Consider the following 14,147-nt stretch of genomic DNA (forward strand, 5'->3'; position numbering starts at 1 on the left):
CCCTTTCCCAGCCGGTCCCCCGACTCCCTCCCAACCAGTGCCCCACTACCATCCCCTTTCCCAGCCGGCCCCCCGACTCCCTCCCAACCAGTGCCCCACTACCATCCCCTTTCCCAGCCAGCCCCCCGACACCCTCCCAACCAGTGCCCCACTGCCACCCCCTTTCCTAGCCAGCCCCCCGACTCCCTCCCAGCCAGTGCCCCACTGCCATCCCCTTTCCCAGCCTGTGCCCCACTGCCACCCCTTTCCCAGCCAGGCCCCCGACACCCTCCCAGCCAGTGCCCCACTGCCACCCCCTTTCCTAGCCAGCCCCCCGACTCCCTCCCAGCCAGTGCCCCACTGCCACCCCTTTCCCAGCCAGGCCCCCGACACCCTCCCAGCCAGGGCCCCACTGCCACCCCCTTTCCTAGCCAGCCCCCCGACTCCCTCCCAGCCAGTGCCCCACTGCCACCCCCTTTCCCAGCCGGCCCCCCGACACCCTCCCAGCCAGTGCCCCACTGCCACCCCTTTCCCAGCCGGCCCCCCGACACCCTCCCAACCAGTGCCCCACTGCCACCCCCCTTTCCTAGCCAGCCCCCCGACTCCCTCCCAGCCAGTGCCCCACTGCCACCCCCCTTTCCCAGCCGGCCCCCCGACACCCTCCCAGCCAGTGCCCCACTGCCATCCCCTTTCCCAGCCGGCCCCCCGACACCCTCCCAGCCAGTGCCCCACTGCCACCCCCTTTCCTAGCCAGCCCCCCGACACCCTCCCAGCCAGTGCCCCACTGCCACCCCCTTTCCTAGCCAGCCCCCCGACTCCCTCCCAGCCAGTGCCCCACTGCCACCCCCTTTCCTAGCCAGCCCCCCGACTCCCTCCCAGCCAGTGCCCCACTGCCACCCCTTTCCCAGCCAGGCCCCCGACACCCTCCCAGCCAGGGCCCCACTGCCACCCCCTTTCCTAGCCAGCCCCCCGACTCCCTCCCAGCCAGTGCCCCACTGCCACCCCTTTCCCAGCCGGCCCCCCGACACCCTCCCAACCAGTGCCCCACTGCCACCCCCTTTCCTAGCCAGCCCCCCGACTCCCTCCCAGCCAGTGCCCCACTGCCACCCCCTTTCCCAGCCGGCCCCCCGACACCCTCCCAGCCAGTGCCCCACTGCCACCCCCTTTCCTAGCCAGCCCCCCGACACCCTCCCAGCCAGTGCCCCACTGCCACCCCCTTTCCTAGCCAGCCCCCCGACACCCTCCCAGCCAGTGCCCCACTGCCACCCCCTTTCCTAGCCAGCCCCCCGACTCCCTCCCAGCCAGGGCCCCACTGCCACCCCCTTTCCCAGCCGGCCCCGCCCCCCAAACTCCTCATAGCCCCGCCCCCCACCACAACGCTGCAATAGGGGGGCACATATCGGGGGGACAGTCCCAGGAAGGGAGGGGCTGCAGGGGGCGGAGCTCTGAGACGCGACGGGCAGGGGCGGGGTCGGAACGGAGGGGCGGGGCCAAGGGCGGGGCCGGCTGAGCTGACATGCGAAGCAGCCAATGAGACGCGGAGGAGGGAGGGGGAGCGTGAGGAGACGGGGCGGTGGGGCCGCGCGAGAGGCGGTAGCTGGGTTCAGCCAATGGGGGGGAGGAAGCGCTGACTAGGCAATTGATGCGGGATCGACCAATCAGAGCGCTCCGTGCTCAGCACGTGAGGCGATTGCCGGGCCCTGACCAATAAGCAAAGCCGTGCGACGACACACGGGGCGGGCGCATGACTCGCGCCAATCAGGAAGCGCGCCGAGAACGGAAACGCGCCGAAACCCCCTCCCGCCAGAAACCAGCCAATAGGAGGGCAGCGCCGCCATCACGTGTTGGGCGGTGCCTCCGCCAGCCAATAGCAGGCAGGCACGGTCTCACGTGAGGCCGCGCTCACGTGACGGCCGCCCTGCCGGCTCTTAGCCAATCGGCGGCCGGGCCGCGCTTCACGTGACGAGGGCCGTCACTGCGGGCGGCCGGGCAGGGAGCTACGGCGGCCGGGAAGCGGCGATGTCGGGGGATGGCGAACGCTCTCCGCTGCTGCCGGCCGAGCCCGGCGAGCTCGGGCCCCCCGCGGGCCTGGCCGGGCCTGGCGGCCTCGCGCCCTCCGCGCCGCTGCCGCCTTACGCGGGCCCCGCCGCGGGCAAGCCGGCCCCGCCCCACGGTGCGGCGCGAGGGGGCGGGGCCAAGCGGGCTGGGGGCTAAGGGGGCGGGGCCGAGGAGGCTGGGGGTTTGTGGGCGGGGCCAGCGAGGGCGGGGTCAAGTGGGCTGGTGGGAGGGGACTAAGGGGTCGGGGCCAAGGGGGCTGGGGGTCGGTGGGAGGAGCCAGAAGGGGGCGGAGCCAAGCGGACAGGGCGGGGCTGGGGGTTGGTGGGCGGAGCCAGCACGGGGCTGGGTCACGCGGGCTGGGCGTGGTAAGGGCAGGATGGGAGGCCGGCAGGGGGTGGGGCCGGGGGAGCTGGCTCGGGCTTGTTGGGCGGGGCCAACAGGTGGGTGGGAGGGGCTGAGTGGGCGGGGCTAAGGGGTGGGTGGGACTGAGGCGGGGGGCGGGGCCGTGGGAGGTGGGCGGAGCTCTGTGGTGGGGGAGGGGCCAGTGGCTGGAGCCCCTGGTTCCCTCTGCCAGGTTTCCCGCCCTTCCCGGACGGGCGCCCGGCGGTGCTGCCGGGCGAGGACCCGCCGCCCTACTCGCCCATGGCCAGCCCCGACAGCGGCAGTGCCCCCATGATCACCTGCCGCGTCTGCCAGAGCCTCATCAACGTGGAGGGCAAGATGCACCAGCACGTGGTGAAGTGCGGCGTCTGCAACGAGGCCACGGTGAGCCGGGGTGGGGTCCTGCCAGATGCACTGGCCGGGGGGTGGGGGGCTGGGCCCCCCATCCACTGCCCTGGTGGGCCCCTCCCCCTGCCCCGTCCTGGCTCAGCAGGCGCATTGCACCCAGGCGCCGCTGGGGTCCTGCTGGGGAGCTGGGCAGCCCTGCGGCGTGGAGCAGGTGGGGGCAGAACCAGGAGACCCCCCCCCTCAGGCCCACCTCTGTCGCTGCTGCAGCCAATCAAGAACGCGCCCCCGGGGAAGAAGTACGTGCGATGTCCCTGCAACTGCCTGCTGATCTGCAAGGTGACATCCCAGCGCATCGCCTGCCCCCGGCCGTACTGGTGAGACGCGGAGCGGGGGCAGGGGCAGGGGCCTGTACAGAGGGGTGCCTCGGTGACAGGAACACACACCTGTGCCCGCTGGGCTGAGCGCCGCCTCTACACAGGCAATGACGGTGCTGCTCTCTCGGTGGCTGGGAACACTCCAGCGCCCAGGCTTGGAGGGCAGGTCCCTGCAGAACCTGGCCCTGGGGCAGTGCCCCCGGGTAGGCACAGGTCTGCAGCTCCTAAGGGCCTGCCGTGGCTCTGAGGCAGCCTCTCCTCGGGCCCTGGTCTCAGGGGTAGAGCGAGAGACACCGCCCCTCCGGTGAGCACTGGGTAGAGCTCTCGGGCGGTGAATTACAGGGCAGCCATCCCTGTTGCTGCCACGTCCCTGCCAGCTGGAAGACAGCCGGGTGCAGGATCTGGCATGGGGCAGGGCTTTGGCCGCAGCTGTGTGGTTGGTTTTGTTTTTTTTTTTTCTCCCCTTGGCAGCAAAAGAATCATTAACCTGGGCCCTGTGCACCCGGGACCTGTGAGCCCTGAGCCCCAGCCCGTGGGAGTGCGGGTCATCTGTGGGCACTGCAAGAACACCTTCCTGGTAAGGGGGTGGGAGGCAGGGGGCAACAGCTTGGGGGGGGTCTAGTGGGTTAGGCAGGAGAGGGAAGCCAGGGCTTGCGGGGGGAGTGGGAGCTTGTCGTTGGAGCAGGGGAGAGCTGGGAGCTAGGCCTCCAGGGTTCAGGCTCTGGGAGGGGTGTGGGGCCGGGACCCGGGGCGCTGGAGGGGCCTGGGGCTGGGAGGTGGGCCTCCAGGGTTCAGGCTCTGGGAGGGGTGTGGGGCCGGGAGCCAGGGCGCTGGAGGGGCCTGGGGCTGGGAGGTGGGCCTCCAGGGTTCGGGCTCTGGGAGGGGCCTGGGGCTGGGAGGTGGGCCTCCGGGGTTCGGGCTCTGGGAGCAGCCTGGGGCTGGGAGGTGGGCCTCTGGGGCACTGGAGGGCCTGGGGCTGGGAGGTGGGCCTCTGGGGTTCGGGCTCTGGGAGGGGGCCAGGAGCCAGGCCTCCAGGGCACTGGAGGGGCGTGGGGCTGGGAGCTGGACCCCTGGGCTTCGGGCTCTGGGAGGGGCGCGGGGCCGGGAGCTGGGCCTCCGGGGTTCGGGCTCTGGGAGGGGCGCGGGGCCGGGAGCTGGGCCTCCGGGGTTCGGGCTCTGGGAGGGGCGCGGGGCCGGGAGCTGGGCCTCCGGGGTTCGGGCTCTGGGAGGGGCGCGGGGCCGGGAGCTGGGCCTCCGGGGTTCGGGCTCTGGGAGGGGCGCGGGGCCGGGAGCTGGGCCTCCGGGGTGTGGGGCCGGGAGGTGGGCCTGCGGGGTTCGGGCACTGGGCCTCTGGGGCACTGGAGGGGCGCACGGCCGGGAGCTGGGCCTCCGGGGTTCGGGCGCTGGGAGGGGTGCGGGGCCGGGAGCTGGGCCTGTGGGGTTTGGGCGCTGGGAGGGCCGTGGGGCTGGGAGCTGGGCCTGCAGGGTTCGGGCACTGGGCCTCTGGGGCACTGGAGGGGCACGGGGCCGGGAGCTGGGCCTCCGGGGTTCGGGCGCTGGGAGGGGCGCGGGGCCGGGAGCTGGGCCTCCGGGGTTCAGGTGCTGGGCCTCTGGGGCACTGGGAGGGGCGCGGGGCCGGGAGCTGGGCCTCCGGGGTTCGGGTGCTGGGCCTCTGGGGCACTGGGAGGGGCGCGGGGCCGGGAGCTGGGCCTCCGGGGTTCGGGCGCTGGGAGGGGCTGGGAGCCGGGCCTTCGGGGCGCTGGGAGGGGTGCAGGGCCCGGAGCCAGGGCAATGGAGGGGAGTGGAGCCAGGCAGGTAGGGCAGGAGGCCAGCGGCCCACACGGCTCTTCTCTCTCCTTGTTGGCCCAGTGGACGGAGTTCACCGACCGCACCTTAGCCCGCTGCCCGCACTGCCGCAAGGTGTAAGTTGCTGCTCTGCCTGGCGGTGGGCCGGGGAGGGGCTGGGCCAGGGTGTCTGGGGGTCCTGTCTGACTCTGCCTCTGCCCCCCCAGCTCCTCCATTGGGCGCCGGTACCCCCGGAAGAGATGCATCTGCTGCCTCCTGCTGGGGGTAGTGCTGGCAGTGGCCGCCACAGGCCTGGCGGTGAGTGTGGGGTACCTCCTGCTACCCTGGGACAAAGGGAGTCCGGGGGGGAGGATCCTGAACCCCCCACCATACCCCTTTGTGCTCTAACCACTACCACCTCCCCACACGGAGCCAGTGGAGCCCGGGTGCCCTGATTTCATGCCCTTCAGCACACACCCACTCTAACCACTAGGCCCCACAGAGCCCAGGAGCTGCCCCCCCGCCACATGGTGCTCTAACCACTAGGCCCCTGCCCCCTGCAGAGCCCAGGAGCCCCACCCCACCCGCTCTAAGCACTAGGCCGCCCGGCCTGACCCCGCGTGTCTCCGCAGTTCGGCACATGGAAGCACGCCCGGCGGTTCGGCGGGATCTACGGCTCCTGGGCGCTGGTCATTCTCCTGGCCGTGCTGTGCCTGGGCCGGGCCATGTACTGGGCCTGCATGCGCGTCAGCCACCCCGTCCAGAGCTTCTCCTGAGCCCCCGGCCGCCGTCCTGCGCGACTGGGGCTGCGCCAGCCAGCGAGGGCCACTGGCTGGGGCCCCCAGAGCGCCGGAGCAAAGCGCTGCTGCAGAGACGCCGTGCACCACGGCGGGGAGCCCCAGCCCCCACCCAAGGGCCGCTGGAGGGGGCCCCCCTCCCTCCCTCCCCAGGGCTGCTGTGGGACGGAGCAGGGGGCCGCCCACCCCAGGAGACTCAGCACACCCCAGGGTGCTAGAAGATGGAGTGGGCCCACCCACTGCCGGAAGCCAGCAGGACGGCGGAAGCCTACCTGGGAGTGGGGCCCCCGTCTGTGCCCCCTCAGTCTGCCGGAGCAGGGGGTGCCAGGGGATTCCCCTGGCGCTGGGGGTCTGGGGAGCTGCTGGGTTGGGGTAGGAGAGGGAATTCAGCTGAGAGCCAGGGCATCTCTTAGGGTCCCCTTTGACCCCACTCATCTGCTGGGCTAGGCCCCAGCTGTGGGGAGCCAGCACCCCTAGAGGGCACAGGTCCCTGAGCCCGCCTGTCCCAGCTGTGGGGAACTGGTGCCCTAGAGGGAACAGGCCCTGGCCCCTGCACTGTTTTAGGGACCAAAGGTAACTTTGTGGGGGGAGGGGAAGTTAGGGGGCTGAGGGCAGCCCCGACCCCTATTCCCTGCTGGACAGGGGCCACCTCTGTGCCCCAGGAGAAGCTGCTCTGGTTGTTTGCACATTCCCCTGCTGTGGCTGGAGCAGCGCCAGCGGGGGGAGGCACTACCATGCCCCTGTCCCCCCACCTTGCACTGAGCACTGCCCCCCAACACCCCTTTCCCTGGCTGGGAGCAGAGTGGCTGCTGAAGGGGGGCCTGGCCTAGGGCTGGCCTCTGGCCTGGTTTGGGGGAGGGTCACCCCGTCCCCATGCCCAGCTGGGCTGCCTTGTACATCCCTATTTAAATCCAGCCCCCGCCCGTGGGTCCCAGGCCCAGGGTGCACCCCACCATGTAAATAAAGATTCCCTATGGCATCTGCACGCCTGGCTCCCTGCTCTGCCCCACAGTGATGGGGGCGGGGGGAGCGGTGGGGCTGAACCCTTCCCGTTCACTGCGTCAAAGGGCGAGAGAGGGGCCAGTGTGCCCCATTCCCCACCCCTCTGAGCCAGCCTGTAGTGCCCTGGGGCTGGGGGGAGCTAGCGGCCCAGAGGGGACAGGCCCTGCCCTGGGGCTGGGGGGTGGCACCCCTAGGTTGGTGGTGGTTGAAGGGGTCTCGGAGGGTGGGTTGGAGCTGAGGGAGGGCACCTGGGTGCAGGAGAGGTGTGGGAGCCAGGACAGCTGGGGCCTAGGCCAGCTCTGGGAGGGGAGCTGGGGGGGCTGGCCCAGCTCAGGGGGCAAGGAGAGAGAAGGTCCCCGCTAGGGGCAGGGCTCCATGCAACCCCTGCTGCAGCCAGGGGCTGCACCCCACCCAGGGGTGGCTGAACCAGGCATGGGGGGCAGCCCCTCTCCCCAGCAGCTGGGGCGCTGCAGCCTGAGCTCCCCCTGCAGGGATGGATGGGGGAGGTTCTCGAGTGGTGGGCAGCTCCCCCAAGCACTGGGGGGGGCTGGGGCAGTTCCCCCCATGGCACCTGGGGGATGGGCCAAGTCCCTCCCTCCTCCCCTTGCCCGGGGCAGTTCCCCCCATGGCACCTGGGGGATGGGCCAAGTCCCTCCCTCCTCCCCTTGCCCAGGGCAGCTCCCCCCACCACAGGGCCAGTCCCTCCCCTGTCCCCCCCTGCCCAGGGTAGTCCCCCACCCCCCCAGCACCAGCCGTGGAGCAAGTCCCTCCCTCCTCCCCTTGCCCAGGGCAGCTCCCCCCCAGCACAGGGCCAGTCCCTCCCTCCTCCCCCTGCCCAGGGTAGTCCCCCACCCCCCCAGCACCAGGCGTGGAGCAAGTCCCTCCCTCCTCCCCTTGCCCAGGGCAGCTCCCCCCCAGCACAGGGCCAGTCCCTCCCTCCTCCCCCTGCCCAGGGTAGTCCCCCCCCGCAGCACCAGCCGTGGAGCAAGTCCCTCCCTCCTCCCCTTGCCCAGGGCAGCTCCCCCCCAGCACAGGGCCAGTCCCTCCCTCCTCCCCCTGCCCAGGGTAGTCCCCCACTCCCCCAGCACCAGCCGTGGAGCAAGTCCCTCCCTCCTCCCCTCACCCAGGGCAGCTCCCTTCCCCGCCCCCCACAGCAGGTGCAGGGTGAGTCCCTCCCACCCCCCCCCCCGGCCCAGGGCAGCTCCCCCCCAGCCCCAGCAACAGGTGCAGGCTCTGGCAGGCCCAGGGCAGCTGCGCACGGGGCTGCCCCTTGCAGGCCCTGGGGTGCCAGTGCCCTGAGGTGGGCTGCCCCCCCTCAGCAGGGCGGCCGCCTGGGCCCAGAGAGACGCGAGGCGGCATTCCCTCTACAAGCGTTTAATGAGTGCGCCCGGCGGGCAGCTCCAGGGGCTGCGCCCCGGGGGGGCGTGGGGGGGGCAGCTTGGGGCTGTTTTCTTGGAGTGGGGCAGACACAGCTAGAGTCCGCTCTGGCCTTTTCTCCAGCCAGGCCCACAGGCTGGGGGTCGCCCCGCTCTCTGGGGTGCCCCCACCGCCTCCCCCAGGGCTCGACAGGGACACGGGGGCCAGGCTGCCCCCACCCCGTGCGCTATGGCTGCTGCACGCTGGCCCAGCGAGAGGAGCACACACCCAACTGCACAGGCTGCGCCCCAAGCCCTGCTCACAGGGCCCTACGCGGGGCAGGGCCATGCTGGGTGGTACAGGGCGCCCTCTGCTCGCGGCCATACAGGGATGGCAGCCCCATAGCAGGGTGTATGGACCGCCCTGCCCCACCCTCAGGGCCATACAAGGGGCTGGGGACCAGATCAGGCTGTATGGCCCAGGCCCAAGGCTACAAGAGGAGCATGAGGCTGTATCGCCCTGGACCCCTCAGAGGACCACATGGGGTGCCTGAGGCCATAGCAGGCTGTACAGTCCATCCCTCCTCCTCTGGGCAAACAGCCCCACCCCCAGGGCCGCAGCACCCGCCCCTGGGCTGTAGGGGTGGGGGCAGGGCCCCCTGGACTGTGCAGGAGTGGGCGGGGCCCCCCCCCCCCGGGGCTGTAGGGGAGCGGGCGGGGCCCCCGCCGGCCGGCCAGCCGCTCACAGGGCCAGGTAGAGGGTGACGGGGCAGTGGTCGCTGCCCATGGCGAGGGAGCGGATCTTGCTGTCGCACAGGGCCCCCAGCAGGCGGGTGGAGAGCAGGAAGTAGTCCAGGCGCCAGCCCACGTTCTTGGCCCGGGCGTTCATCATGTAGGTCCAGAAGGTGTAGGCGTGGGGCGTGCGCGGGTAGAGCTGGCGGAAGGAGTCGGCGAAGCCGGCCGCCAGCAGCTCGCCGAAGCCCTGGCGCTCCTGGGGCGTGAAGCCGGCCGACTTCTTGTTGGCCTTGGGGTTGCGCAGGTCGATCTCGGCGTGGGCCACGTTGAGGTCCCCGCACACCACCAGGGGCTTGCGGGCGTCCAGCCCCCGCAGGTAGGCGCGGAAGGCGGCGTCCCAGCGCTGGCGGTACTCCAGCCGCACCAGCCCCCGGCCCGCGTTGGGCACGTAGGCCGTCACCAGGAAGTGCGAGGGGAACTCCGCCGTGATCACCCGGCCCTCCTGGTCGTGCTCCTCCTGGCCTGCGGGGACAGGCGCGTCACAGGGCCGGGCCGGGGCTGGGGACACGGGGGGGCTGGAGGCAGACGGCTGGGCAGAGAGAGGTCGGCAGGCATGAGGCCGGGCTGGGGATGTGGGGGCACAGGCAGAGGCGGGGGGGCAGAGGGCTGGGCTGGTGGCACAGGTGGGTCGGGCGGGGGCAGAGTCGGGGCTGAGCTGAGGACTCAGGGGGCACAGGAAGCCTGATGAGGACACAGGCAGAGGCAGGGGGCACACAGGAGGCCAAGCGAGGACATAGGCAGGGTGGGGGGGGTGCAGGCAGGAGTGGGGAGCACACGGGGTCGGCGGGGGGCCAGTCCCTAGTGATGCCGTAGGCCACGCTGAGCAGCTCCTCCTCGCAGAGCACAGAGGGGTCAGCGGGGGGCCCACGGGGGGGTTGGCGGGGGGTACACGGGGGGGGCCCTACCGATGCCGTAGGCCACGCTGAGCAGCTCCTCCTCGCAGAGCACAGAGGGGTCAGCGGGGGGCCCACAGGGGGGGTTGGCGGGGGGTACACGGGGGGGGCCCTACCGATGCCGTAGGCCACGCTGAGCGGCTCCTCCTTGCAGAGCAGGGCCACCCCACTGTACCCCTCCTTGGCGCCGGCGCAGGCCCAGTACTTGTGGGGGTACTCGGGCATGTCGCGGATCTCAGGCGGCAGCAGCTTCTCCGCACACTTGGTCTCCTGCAGGCACAGCACGTCGGGGTCCTCCTCGCGCACCCACTGCGGGGAGAGCGGGGTCAGTGGGGGGAAGGCGGCCTGGACGCCTGGGTCCCTTGCAGCGCGGGGAAGGGAGTGGGGGCTAGTGGTTAGAGCCAGGACAGGGTGCGCTCCTGCTCGTCGCCACCTCGGACACCACCTGCGAGGGACCCAGGAGTCCTGACGTTCACCATGAACCCCCCAACCCCGACCCTGGCAGGGAAGAGCCCTCCCCCAGCACAGCGGCATCCTATCCCCACTGCGCAGCTGGGCAAACCGAGGCACCAGGCAGCCGCCGCCCAGACACCGGCAGCAGAGCCTGCAGAAAACCCAGGCGTCCTGCCTCCCACCCCCACAGCTCTAACCCCTGGGGCTCCACTCCCCAGGCCCAGCAGAGATGGGACCCAGGCGTCCTGCCTCCAGGCCACACTGCAGACACTGCTGGGCTGGGCAGGGCTGGCCTGGGCTGTGGGGGCAGCACAGGGGAGCAGCTGGGCCCAGCCCCCCAGCCCACGCTCTTACCTCCAGCCCCTTCTTCTTGACCCAGGCCCGGAGCCCGTCCACGTTCCAGGAGGTGATCTTCAGGGTGTACTTCTGCCCGCTGGGGGAGGTCAGCTTGTCGGGGGGGTCCTGGTACAGGGGGGGCCCCTCGGCCGCTGCCGCTGCCTCCGCCTCCTTCTCCTTGGGGGCCTTGGCTGCCCCTTTCCTGCTCTTCTTAGCCTCAGGCTCTGGAGAGAGAGGGGGATGTGGTGCTGAGCGGCTCGGCTCGGCTCAGCTCGGCTCACCGGGCTGGGGCTGGGGCTGGGGCTGGGGGGAACTGCCAGTGGAGGGGAAGCAGGCCTGGGCGGTGGCCACGCAGGGGAGGGAGCAGGCCTGGGCGGTGGCCAGGCTGATGGGGGGAGAGGGAGCAGGTAGGGGCGGGCAGCCACGCTGGGGGCGGGGGGGGGGCGCTGTGCTGGCAGAGGCCGTCACCATGGTGCGGGGGGGTGCCGGTGCGGGGGGGGGCACGGCCCAGTTACCTGGCGCCTCCGGCTCATCAGTGCTGTCCCCGCCCTCCACCTTCTTCCCCCGCTTGGGCATCTCTGACCGGCAGCCGGGCCCCGAGCTGAGCAGCCGCAGTATCCTGGGCACCCTGGGGGCAGCCGGACGGTCAATGCCGGGGCAGGGACCCGGTGTCCACAGAGCAACCCCCGCATCGCGTCTTATAGCCTGCCCGCTGCTTGGCCAATCGCAGTCCTGCACTATAAACACCTGCCTGCCCTGCCAATAAACACCCGCTGCTGGGCCAATCGCAGTCCTGCACTATAAACACCTGCCTGCCCTGCCAATAAACACCCGCTGCTCGGCCAATCGTAGTCCTGCACTCTAAACGCCCGCCTGCCCTGCCAATAAACACCCGCTGCTGGGCCAATCGCAGTCCTGCACTATAAACACCTGCCTGCCCTGCCAATAAACACCCGCTGCTCGGCCAATCGTAGTCCTGCACTCTAAACGCCCGCCTGCCCCGCCAATAAACACCCACTATTTGGCCAGTCACAGTCCCACACTATAAACACCAACCAGTCCTGCCAACAAACACCTGGTCGCCAGAAAACCACAGCCCGGTGCTATAAACACGCTCCCCCAACCAATCGTTACCCACCCCACAACATAAAAACTGCCCTCCCCCAGCCAATGAACATCCTGCAAGACAAAAACCTGCCCCAGCTCATCACCGTCCGCCTGCCACAATAAACACCCCCCCCCAACACCCAATCAGTACACCGCACTGTAGACACCTGCACCCCCAACAGCCAATCACTGCACCCAATATAAACGCTTGCCCCCCAGGACAATCACGCCCCACACTATAAACATCCCCCATCGCCACCCCCCACTTTTAACACCCACCCCCACAGCCAATTGCCCAGCACTATAAGCGCCCACTCCCCCAGAGCCAATTGTCCTGCACTATAAACACCCACCCCCCCCCGAGCCAATCACAATTCGCACTATAAACACGCCCCCAAACAACTGACGCACCCGCACTATAAAAACCCACACCCCAGAGCCAATCATCCTGCACTATAAGCGCCCACAGCTAATCACCACTCCGCATTATAAACACCCGCCCCCTCACAGCCAATCGCGCCCCGCACTATAAACCCCCGTCCCCCCACAGCCAATCACCACCCCACACGATAAACCCCCGCCCCCCGTCAATCATGCCCTGCACTATAAACACCCGCCCCCCCCACAGCCAAACATGCCCCTGCACTATAAACACCCACCCCCCCACAGCCAATCGTGCCCCGCACTATAAACACCCCCCACAGCCAATTGCACCTGGCACTGTAATCACCACTCTGAACTATAAACACCCGCCCCCCCGAGCCAATCGCGCCACGCATTATAAACGCCCGCCCCCCCAGAGCCAATCGCTCCCCGCACTATAAACTCCCGCCCCCCCAGAGCCAATCCCACCCTGCACTATAAACACCCGTCCCCCCACAGAAAATTGCACCCCGCACTATAACCACCCGCCCCCCCACAGCCATTCCCACGCCGCACTATAAGCACCTGCCCCCCCACAGCTGATCCCGCCCCGCACTATAAACACCCGCCCCCCCACAGCCAATCGCGCCCCGCACTATAAACATCCGCCCCCCACAGCCAATGCCGCCCCACACTATAAACACCCGCCCCCCACAGCCGATCGCGCCCCGCACTATAAACACCCGCCCCCCCACAGACGATCCCTCCCCGCACTATAAACACCCGCCCCCCACAGCCGATCCCGCCCCGCACTATAAACACCCGCCCCCCACAGCCGATCGTGCCCCGCACTATAAACACCCGCCCCCCCACAGACGATCCCTCCCTGCACTATAAACACCCGCCCCCCCACAGACGATCCCTCCCTGCACTATAAACACCCGCCCCCCACAGCCAATCGTGCCCCGCACTATAAACACCCGCACCCCCACAGCCGATCCCGCCCCGCACTATAAACACCCGCCCCACCACCGCCGATCCCGCCCCGCACTATAAACACCCGCCCCCCACCGCCGATCCCGCCCCGCACTATAAACACCCGCACCCCCACAGCCGATCCCGCCCCGCACTATAAACACCCGCCCCACCACCGCCGATCCCGCCCCGCACTATAAACACCCGCCCCCCCCACAGACGATCCCTCCCTGCACTATAAATACCCGTCCCCCACAGCCGATCCCGCCCCGCACTATAAACACCCGCCCCCCACAGCCGATCCCTCCCTGCACTATAAACATCCCCCCCCACAGCCAATGCCGCCCCGCACTATAAACACCCGCCCCCCACCGCCGATCCCGCCCCGCACTATAAACACCCGCCCCCCCACAGCCGATCCCGCCCCGCACTATAAACACCCGCCCCCCACCGCCGATCCCGCCCCGCACTATAAACACCCGCCCCCCCACAGCCGATCCCGCCCCGCACTATAAACACCCGCACCCCACCGCCGATCCCGCCCCGCACTATAAACACCCGCCCCCCACAGCCAATGCCGCCCCGCACTATAAACACCCGCACCCCACCGCCGATCCCGCCCCGCACTATAAACACCCGCCCCCCCCACCGCCGATCCCGCCCCGCACTATAAACACCCGCCCCCCACCGCCGATCCCGCCCCGCACTATAAACACCCGCCCCCCCACAGCCGATCCCGCCCCGCACTATAAACACCCGCACCCCACCGCCGATCCCGCCCCGCACTATAAACACCCGCCCCCCACAGCCAATGCCGCCCCGCACTATAAACACCCGCACCCCCACAGCCGATCCCGCCCCGCACTATAAACACCCGCACCCCACCGCCGATCCCGCCCCGCACTATAAACACCCGCCCCCCCCACCGCCGATCCCGCCCCGCACTATAAACACCCGCCCCCCCCACCGCCGATCCCGCCCCGCGCCCCCGCCAGGTCTATACCCTCCGGACAAAGCGCAGCGGGCTCCCGCCAGCGCACGTGCGGCCAGGTCACGTGTCGGGGAAGAGCAGAGCTGGGCGCGCAGCAATGACGTCACGGCAGTGACTTGAGAGAGTCGGGGTGGTCGCAGGGTAGTGATGTCGCT

The 14,147-nt window shown here is 70.1% G+C and overlaps 2 protein-coding genes across 2 annotated transcripts; one reads left to right on the forward strand and one right to left on the reverse strand.

Annotated features, from left to right (window-relative positions):
- The first annotated feature begins 1,934 nt into the window (after positions 1-1,934).
- On the forward strand, positions 1,935-6,701 carry PIP4P1 (phosphatidylinositol-4,5-bisphosphate 4-phosphatase 1). Its single transcript, XM_074982419.1, has 7 exons — positions 1,935-2,152; positions 2,612-2,802; positions 3,034-3,140; positions 3,612-3,717; positions 5,010-5,062; positions 5,153-5,243; positions 5,558-6,701. Exons 1-7 carry the CDS (start codon positions 1,999-2,001, stop codon positions 5,699-5,701), a joined length of 846 nt encoding a protein of 281 aa, XP_074838520.1. The 5' UTR covers positions 1,935-1,998; the 3' UTR covers positions 5,702-6,701.
- Positions 6,702-8,082: 1,381 nt separating this feature from the next.
- APEX1 (apurinic/apyrimidinic endodeoxyribonuclease 1) lies at positions 8,083-14,141 on the reverse strand. Its single transcript, XM_074982668.1, has 5 exons — positions 14,005-14,141; positions 11,072-11,184; positions 10,575-10,780; positions 9,884-10,076; positions 8,083-9,336 (listed from the first exon to the last, which is right to left on the reverse strand). The coding sequence occupies exons 2-5, from the start codon at positions 11,130-11,132 to the stop codon at positions 8,822-8,824; spliced, it is 975 nt and encodes a 324-aa protein (XP_074838769.1). The 5' UTR covers positions 11,133-11,184; positions 14,005-14,141; the 3' UTR covers positions 8,083-8,821.
- Between the last annotated feature and the right edge of the window lie 6 nt (positions 14,142-14,147).

Source organism: Carettochelys insculpta, chromosome 32 (assembly GCF_033958435.1).
Source record: "Carettochelys insculpta isolate YL-2023 chromosome 32, ASM3395843v1, whole genome shotgun sequence".
In the NCBI taxonomy this organism is placed as follows: Eukaryota; Metazoa; Chordata; order Testudines; family Carettochelyidae; genus Carettochelys; species Carettochelys insculpta.

Excerpts from the sequence above, each read along its gene's own strand:
- PIP4P1 (XM_074982419.1), top strand. The coding sequence starts at position 1,999 with ATGTCGGGGGATGGCGAACGCTCTCCGCTGCTGCCGGCCGAGCCCGGC. Across the intron at positions 2,153-2,611 it reads CAAGCCGGCCCCGCCCCACG|GTTTCCCGCCCTTCCCGGAC; the intron begins GTGCGGCGCGAG and ends TCCCTCTGCCAG. Across the intron at positions 3,718-5,009 it reads ACTGCAAGAACACCTTCCTG|TGGACGGAGTTCACCGACCG; the intron begins GTAAGGGGGTGG and ends TTGTTGGCCCAG.
- APEX1 (XM_074982668.1), bottom strand. The coding sequence starts at position 11,132 with ATGCCCAAGCGGGGGAAGAAGGTGGAGGGCGGGGACAGCACTGATGAG. Across the intron at positions 10,781-11,071 it reads TGATGAGCCGGAGGCGCCAG|AGCCTGAGGCTAAGAAGAGC; the intron begins GTAACTGGGCCG and ends CTCTCTCTCCAG. Across the intron at positions 10,077-10,574 it reads TCAAGAAGAAGGGGCTGGAG|TGGGTGCGCGAGGAGGACCC; the intron begins GTAAGAGCGTGG and ends CTCTCCCCGCAG.